At 42.6% G+C, this 9,393-nt stretch overlaps 1 protein-coding gene across 1 annotated transcript; it reads left to right on the forward strand.

The window, feature by feature from the left end:
* Positions 1 to 8,255: 8,255 nt before the first annotated feature.
* LOC108946785 (uncharacterized) lies at positions 8,256 to 8,806 on the forward strand. The gene is made up of 2 exons (XM_018774035.2): positions 8,256 to 8,556; positions 8,727 to 8,806. Exons 1-2 carry the CDS (start codon positions 8,256 to 8,258, stop codon positions 8,804 to 8,806), a joined length of 381 nt encoding a protein of 126 aa, XP_018629551.2.
* The last annotated feature ends 587 nt before the right edge of the window (positions 8,807 to 9,393 follow it).

Below are 9,393 nucleotides of genomic sequence, written 5' to 3' on the forward strand. Positions count from 1 at the left end.
ATCATCGGAGCTTGCAGTATTTGTTCAAGCAAAAGGAACTCAATTTGAGGCAGAGGAGGTGGCTGGAGCTATTGAAAGACTATGATATCACCATATTGTATCATCCCGGGAAGGCCAATATAGTGGCCGATGCTTTAAGTAGAAAGTCAGTCAGTATGGGTAGCCTTGCATATATTCTAGTTGGTGAGAGACCGCTTGCATTGGATGTTCATCCCTTGGCTAACCAGTTCGTAAGGTTGGATGTTTCTGAGCCCAGCCATGTCCTAGCTTGTACAGTTGCTCGGTCTTCTTTGTTTGAGCACATCAAATATCAGCAGGATGACGATCCTCATTTACTTGTCCTTAGAGACACAGTGCGCACGGTGGTGCCAAGCATGTTACTATTGGAGATGACGGAGTTTTGAGTATGCATGGTCGTATTTGTGTGCCTAATGTGGATGGACTTCGTGAGTTGATCCTTGAGGAGTCCCACAGTTCCCGGTATTTTATTCATCCGGGCACCGCCAAGATGTATCAGGACTTGAGGCAGCATTATTGGTGGAGGCGAATGAAGAAGGACATAGTTGTCTATGTAGCTCGGTGCCTAAATTGCCAGCAGGTAAAGTGTGAGCATCAGATACCTGGTGGTTTACTTCAGAGGTTAGATATTCCTGAGTGGAAGTGGGAGCGTATCACTATGAATTTTGTTGTTGGACTCCCACAGACTCAGAGGAAGTTTGATGCGGTTTGGGTTATTGTGGACAGGCTGACTAAGTCAGCGCACTTCATTCTTATGGCAGTTACCTATTCCTCGGAGCGGTTAGCAGAGATTTATATTCGTGAGATCGTTTGTCTTTACGGTGTGCCCTTGTCTATCATTTCTGATCGGGGTACGCAGTTTACCTCGCACTTTTGGAGGGCAGTTCAGAGTGAGTTGGGTATGCGGGTTGAGTTGAGCACATCATTTCATCCTCAGACGGACGGGCAGTCCGAGCGTACTATTCAGAGCTTAGAGGATATGCTCCGCGCTTGTGTTATAGACTTTGGAGGATCATGGGATCAGTTCTTTCCCCTTGCAGAGTTCGCCTACAACAACAGCTACTAGTCGAGCATTCAGATGGCTCCCTATGAGGGATTATATGGTAGGCGATGTCGGTCGCCAGTTGGGTGGTTCGAGCCAGGAGAGGCTCGGTTGTTGGGCATAGACTTAGTACAGGATGCCTTAGATAAGGTCAAGATGATTCAGGATCGACTTCTCACAGCTCAGTCCAGGAAGAAGAGTTATGCCGATCGTAGAGTTCGTGATGTTACATTCATGGTCGGAGAGAGAGTGTTACTTTGGGTATTACCCATGAAGGGTGTAATGAGGTTCGGAAAGAAGGGCAAGTTGAGCCCTAGGTATATCAGACCTTTTGAGATTCTGGAGAGAGTGGGAGAGGTGGCTTACAGGCTTGCGTTGCCACCTAGTTTCGTAGCTGTTCATCCAGTATTCCATGTGTCCATGCTTCGAAAGTATCACGGTGATCCGTCCTATGTGTTAGATTTCAGCTCTGTCAAGTTGGACAAGGATTTGACTTACGAAGAGGAGTCGGCGGCAATTCTAGCCCGGCAAGTTTGCCAGTTGAGATCAAAGAGTTACCCTTCAGTTCGAGTGTAGTGGAGAGGTCAGCCTATTGAGGCAGCTACTTGGGAGTCTGAGTCCGATATGCGGAGTAGATATCCCTACCTTTTCACCAGCCTAGGTACTTTTCTATCTCCGTTCGAGGACAAACGGTTGTTTTAGAGGTGGAGAATGTGATGACCCAAAAGGTCATCTTATGTTTTAGAACTCAAATCTGTGCTCTTAAACCTTAAAAATCTCATTTTTTTACCCTCCTCGATTTGCGTGTGCAGTCCGGGCAGGTTTTTGGAAAGCTTTTATGTTGAAAACTAATGAAAATAAGAATTTTTGCCTTAAAAGTTTATTTTACTTGACTTCGATCAATATTTTTGGTAAATGGGTCCGGATCCGTGCTTTGATGGTCCCGGTAGGTCCGTATCAAATTATGGGACCTGAGCGTATGCCCGAAATCGAATTCGGAGGTCCCTAGCTTGAGTTATGAATTTTTTATAAAAATTAAAAGTTTGGAAATTATTTGTTTTTAAGAATTGATTGATATTTGGCATTGTTAGTATCGGGTCCGTATTATGGTTCCGGAGCCCGGTACATGTTCATTATGATATTTAAGACTTATCTGTGAAATTTGGTGAGAAACAGAGTTGATTTGACGTGATACGGACGTCCAGTTGAGAAAATAGAAATTTTAAAGTGTTCTTGCGAATTTCATTTGATTTGGTGCTAAATTCGTAGTTCTAGGTGCTATTTTGGCGATTTGATCACGCGAGCAAGTCCGTATGATATTTTTAGACTTGGGTGCATGCTTGGTTTGGAGCCCCGAGGGCTCGGGTGCCATTCGGGCGATGCGCGAGTTGAGTTCAAACCTCAACAAGGCAGCTGGTGTACCAAATCTGGTGTGCTCGCACCTGCGAGCCTTTGGTCGCAGATGCGAGCTGGCATGTGTGAGCGATAGCCCCGCAGGTACGACCCAGGCCTGGACTTCATTTTTCCGCAGATGTGGACTTCTCTCCGCAGGAGCGGGACCGCAGAAGCGGAACCCTGTCCGCAGGTGCGGCTCTAGTTGGCCCAGTCCTTTTCCGCAGAAGCGCATGTCCTGTACGCACGTGCGGATGCGCAGGTGCGACCAAAGCACCGCAGGTGCGAAAGTCGATGGGTAGTGAGTTCATTTAATTCGGACTCCATCCATTTTTCTTCTCGTTTCAAAAGAATAGGAGACCTAGGGCGATTTTTCAAAGATATTTTCTTCCCCAAATCATAGGTAAGTGTGCCTTAACTCGTTTCTTTCAATCATTTACTTCATTTTACAAGAATTCAACCTAAAATCTAGAGTTTTCATGGTACAATTAGGAGTTAGGGTAGAAACTAGGAATTTCGGGAATTTGGGGATTTAGACCTCGATTTGAGGTCGGATTCCAAAACCAATTACATATTCGGGCTCGGGAGTGAATGGGTAAATGAACTTTGGTCCGAACCTCGAGTTTTGACCAAGCGGCCCCGGGGTTGATTTTCGACTTTTTGGTGGAAAATTTGGTAAATCTATAATTATTCATTAAAGTTGATTCCTTTAGCGATAGTTGATGATATTAAACTAATTATGATTAGATACGAGTGGGTTGGAGGTGAATTCTAAAGGGAAAGCGGTACTTGAGCAGTGAGTGGCTTGCGAAATTGAGGTAAGTGTCGTGTCTAACTTTGGCTTGAGGGAATAGGTATTATGTGTTCATTTGCTACGTGTTTGGTTGTTAAATACGATGTATAGGTGAGATGACGAGCATCTATGCGTCGTTGTCGAGTCATAGCATGCGAGTGAAATTCTATTCTTCTCTATTTTGTAGCCTTAAATTCTACTATCCATGCTTAGCGGGTCATTTGAAATGTTGGGTGACTCATATCTGGTTTCACTGAGATTTGATAACTTTCGAATATTGATTCAAGGCAGATATTACACTGTGCTATTGATTATGGGTAAAATACTAGTTTCTTTGTGATACTCTTATCTATCCGTTGTTATTGATTCTGTAATTGGTGAGGCGGAGTGTAAAGCACAAAGGGTGATGCCGTGCATGTATTATTTATATTGTGAGGAAGAGCGTAAAGTACAAAGGGTGATGCCGTGTATATTATGAGAGGTTTAAAGCACGAAGGGTGATGCCGTGTATATTATGAGAGGTTTAATGCATGAAGGGTGATGCCGTGCCGTTTTATTTATTTATTTGTTGAGGTTGAGAGTAAAAGCAGGAAGGGTGATGCCGTGCAGTTTTCCTTGCTGTTTTAATTGCTCAATTCGTTTAAGGATTTTCGATTTAATTCTGTATTTTCATTATTCTCACTCTTTATGTTGTATTCCCCTACTGTATGTTTCCTTCCCATTATTTCTATGTTATTTCTTTATTTACGGTTGTTGCCACTAGCAGGATTCTATTGTTCAGGTTATATATGGGTGTCTTGTCCTAGCCTCGCCACTACTTCGCCGAGGTTAGGTTCGACACTTACCAGTACATAGGGTCGGTTGTACTGATGCTGCACTCCGCACTTTCTGTGCAGATTTTGATACCAGCTCTGGCTGATCGAAATTTGCTACTGGTCCGCTGTCCGGAGACTCAAGGTAGATCTATCGGCATTCACAGACCTTGAAGTCCCCGTCTATCTTTTATGTCCTACTGTTTTCTTTCATTCAGACAGTTGTATTTCTTTCAGGCTATTACTTGTAGTAAATTCTAGAATGCTCGTGAATTGTGACTCCAGATCCGGGTGGTAGTAGTTATTACAGTTTTATGATATTCCGCACTTATTATATTTCATCTTAGTTAATTATTATTAATTACCGAATGGAAATAAGGAATTGGTTTAATGATTCTCTAACGTTGGCTTGCCAAGCAAGTGAAGTGTTAGGCGTCATCACGGTCCCGTTGATGAGAAATTTCGAGTCGTGACAACTTCATTCTGAGACAAAGAGTGTGGTAGATGCTGTAGCTGCAGGTCAAGTGTTAGAGAAAAGCTTTGATGAGATATATGTGTTATTGAACAAATTCTCCAAAAGCAATCCTGATTGGCAAGGAGAGATGGGCAGACACACAGTGCAAAAATTTGCAGGGGTTCTCGAGTTAGATGTCGTCTCTGCATTTTCAGCGCAGATTTCCACATTTACCAACCAAATCAATCAGATGACCTTGGTTATTAACAAGCAACAAACCTAGCCAGTGCAACAGGTTCAATTGTTTTGTGAAGTATGTGGAGAGGGTCACACGAACGACTTATGCCCAGTTAATCCAGAGTTTGTCTGTTTTGTGGGTAATGCAAATAGGGGCCAGACAAACCAGTATGGGAACACTTACAATCCTAACTAGGGGAATCACCCAAACTTCTCTTGGGGTGGATACCAAGGTGCTCAAAATCAGTACAGGCCACAAGCACCTCAACAACAATATAGACCACCTCACGTTGAACAACATGCAAACTTGACGAGTCACCTTGAGGAGATAATGAGGAAATTAATTGCTGACCAGCAGGCCCAAGTAGCAGAGATGATTGAGAAATTGATGGCTGACCAGCAAGCCCAAGCAACAGCGATGAGAAAATTGGAGCAACAAATGGGGCAACTTGCCAGTGCCCAAAATACTCGACCAGTTGGAGCTCTTCCAAGCAACACTGAGGCTAATACTAAGGCATCTATTAATGTTATGTAATTGAGGAATGAGAGACAGTTAGAGGAAGTCCAGTCAAAAGAGAAAAAACAGGTGACCTTTAATGAGAAGTCGGCCACCACAGAAGCATAATCGGGAAAATTAAAGGATTCAGAAAAGCCAGCTGAAGATGTGGTGGCTAAGAAACCCCCACCATTAGTTGCGAGGCCACCACCCCCATTCCCTCAAAGATTGCAGAAATTGAAGGATAATGCCGCATATACAAAGTTTCTTGATATTTTGAAGCATGTGAAAATCAATATTCCACTGGTAGATATCCTGCAAGAAGTGCCCAAATATGCTAAATACATTAAGGACATAGTGGCAAATAAAAGGAGGTTGACCGAGTTTGAGATTGTGTCACTCACTAAGGAATGTAGCTCAAGAATTCAAAGCAAGCTACCTCAGAAATTGAAGGATACGAGTAGTTTCACTATCCAAATATCGATTGGTAAGCATGTAGTCAAGCGATCTTTGTGTGATCTTGAAGCGAGCATCAATTTGATGTCGCTATCTGTGTTCAGATAATTGGGGTTGGGTGAGCCGCGCCCAACAACGGTAATCTTAGAGTTGGTTGATCGCTCCCTTGCTCAACTTGATAGAGTGATTGAAGATGTATTAGTTTAAGTGGGTTCTTTTATATTTCCTACTGATTTTATTATCTTGGACTACGAGCCTGATCAAGAAATCCCATTTATTTTGGGGCGTCCATTCTTAGCCACGGGCTGAGATATTGTTGATGTATGCGAAGGAAAGATGACGATGATAGTAGGTGATCGAGTGGAGATATTCAATGTGTATAAAGCACTCAGATTGCCAGCCCACTATGAAGAGCTATCCATGATTTCTGTGGTGGAAATCGTTGCTACGTCATTGGTTCCTTATATGAGCCCATAGATCATCTTGAACGAGCGTTAATTGGGGATGAAGAAGAAAGTGAAGATGAGATAATGGGAGAAATTGAGAAAGTACTTGACATATCTTGTAGTTATGTACATGGGTTTGAGAGATTTGAGGAGTTGGACAAGCCTATCACTCTGACCCCTCCTAAGCCATCTATTGAAGAAGCTCCAAAGCTAGAACTTAAGCCCCTTCCAGCGCATTTGCGCTATGCTTATTTGGGAAACTCTGAGACATTGCCAGTGATTATCTCATTCATCTTGACTAATGTACAAGTAGAAAAATTGCTTAGAATACTTCGCGAGCAAAAAAAGCTATAGGGTGGACAATTGTTGACATCAAGGGAATCAGTCCATCGTTTTGCATGCATAAAATCTTTCTGGAAGATGGACACCGCCCCAGTGTTGAGCAGCAAAGGAGATTAAATCCCATTATGAAAGAGGTCGTGAAGAAGGAAGAATTAAGTGGCTCGATGCAGGTATCATCTTTCCTATCTCTGACAGCAACTGGGTAAGCCCAGTGCAATGTGTGCCTAAAAACGGGGGGATGACTCTGGTAGAGAATGAGAAAAATGAGCTAATTCCTACTCGCACTGTGACGATGTGGAGAGTTTGCATTGATTACAGAAGGCTCAACAAAGCAACCCACAAGGACCACTTCCCACTTCCATTCATTGACCAAATGTTGGACATATTGGCGGGGAATGAATACTATTGCTTCCTTGATGGTTATTCGGGGTACAACCAGATTGTCATATGCCTAGAGGATCAGAGGAAGACCACTTTTACTTGTCCTTATGGTACTTTCACCTTCAAGTGAATGTCGTTTGGTTTTTGTAATGCACCAGCCACTTTCCAGAGATGCATGATGGCTATTTTTACCGATATGGTGGAAAATTTTGTGGAAGTCTTTATGGATGATTTTTCAATATTTGGGTCTTCTTATGATGACTGTTTGAATAATTTGAGCAAGGTGTTGGCCTGTTGTGAAGAAATAAATCTAGTATTGAATTGGGAAAAGTTCCATTTTATGGTTCAAGAAGGCATCATGTTGGGCCACAGAGTGTCAAGGAGCGGCATTGAAATTGATAAGGCGAAGGTGGAGGCGGTTGAAAAATTACCTCCACCCATTTCTGTGAAGGGTGTCCGGAGTTTCTTGGGACACGCAGGATTCTATAGACGCTTTATTAAGGATTTTTCAAAAATTTCTACTCCCTTGTGCAGGTTGCTTGAAAAGGATGTAACTTTCAATTTTGATGACGCCTGCCTGAAGGAATTTGAAGAGCTCAAAAAGCAGTAGGTGGCTGCCCCCATTATTGCAGCACTGGATTGGTCCTTACCATTTAAGCTTATGTGTGATGCAAGTGCTCATGATATTGAGGCAGTGCTAGGCCAAAGGAAGGACAAGATGTTTTATTCTATCTACTATGCGAGTAAGACTCTTGATGATGCACAGCTGAATTACACCACCACTTAAAAGGAGTTGTTGGTCGTTATGTGGGCCTTTGAGAAATTTCAGGCATACTTGGTGGGAACAAAAGTCATAGCCCATACTGATCATGCAGTAATCATGTATTTATTTACAAAAAAAAAAAAAAGAATCCAAGGCTAGACTGATGCGCTGGTTTTGTTGTTGCGGGAATTTGATGTAGAAATATGAGATAGAAAGGGCACAGAGAACCAAGTAGCTAACCATCCATCAAGGCTGAAAAATCATGACCATGTGGAGGAGGGTGGACAAATTAAAGAGGCATTTCCTTATGAGCAACTTTTTACTACCACCCAAGACCCTCCCCCATGGTATGCGGACTATGTGAATTATCTTGTAAGTGGGGTACTTTCTCCTAAAATTGAATCTGATGCTAGAAAGAGGTTTCTACATGATGTGAACTTCTACTACTGGATGAGCCATACTTGTACAAGCAGTGTGTTGATCAGTTGATGAGGAGATGCATTCCCGAAAAGGAGGTGGAATTAGTGTTGTATGATTGCCATGCATCACCTTATGGGGACCATCATGGAGGTGATAGAATAGCTGCAAAGGTATTACAATTCGGGTGAATACCTTGTGGGCAAATGGTGAGTGTGAATAGGAAGGATTGGGCTGCAAATTTACATGATGCCTTATGGGCATATAGAACTGCATACAAAACACCAATTGGGGCATCTCCATATAAGCTTGTCTATGAGAACGTATGTCACTTGCTTGTTAAACTTGAACACAAGGCGTACTGGGCCATTAAAAAGTTGAATATGGACCTTGAAGCCGCGAGCGAGAAGAGACTCTTGCAGTTGAATGAGTTCGATGAGTTTAGGCTGCACTCTTACGAAAATGCTAAGCTTTACAAAGAGAAAATGAAAAGATGGCATGACAAGCGTATAAAACCACGTCACTTCGAACCAGGCCAATAGGTATTATTGTTCAATTCTAGGCGTTGTTTCCTAGGAAGTTAAAATCGAAATGGTCAGGCCCATTTGAGGTGGTGAGTGTCACTCCTTATGGTGCAATTGAGTTACATGCTTTAAATGGTGAAAGAAATTTTTTAGTGAATGGACATAGAGTCAAGCACTGTTGGGGAGGAATAATTGATCGTGAGAAGACCAAAGTAGTACTCGCTGATGAGTAAGCGAGATCATGCGTCGTGCTGCGACGTTAAATCAGGTACTTGTTGGGAGGCAACCCAATTTTTATTGCTTTCATAGCTTAGTTTTTTTAAAATTATTTAGTTAGAATAGACTAGACTTTGCATTGTTTTTGTAGACATAGAATTTATAGGTAGAATGATGTGGGGCATGTAAATTGGATATATAAAGGGCTCGGGGGATCGGGATATTACTTCAAAAAAAATCGCGAATCAACACCCCACGCTGCCTAGGGTGCCCTTTACAGAATGTCCAAACCCCTCAGCGCCAGGCCTAGCGTGGGGCGCTGGGCTGGGGGTGCAAGTAAGTCTTTTATTTTTTCGTTTTTTTGTTTTGTTTTATTTATTAGATTAATACCCATACCCATTAACCCAACCCATATACCCATCTATACTAACATTATAACCCACCTTATAACCCATACCTATCCATAACTCAAATTAAAACATAACACCCCCCTCCCAAACACCCGTTTCTCACCAGCTCACTCTCTCTCACGCTCAACTTCTCTGCCCGCAACCCTTCTCCCTCCTCTCTCTAAAATTTCTCCAGCTTCTCTTTTACTCTCATT

The sequence above is a fragment of the Nicotiana tomentosiformis genome, chromosome 12 (assembly GCF_000390325.3).
Source record: "Nicotiana tomentosiformis chromosome 12, ASM39032v3, whole genome shotgun sequence".
In the NCBI taxonomy this organism is placed as follows: Eukaryota; Viridiplantae; Streptophyta; class Magnoliopsida; order Solanales; family Solanaceae; genus Nicotiana; species Nicotiana tomentosiformis.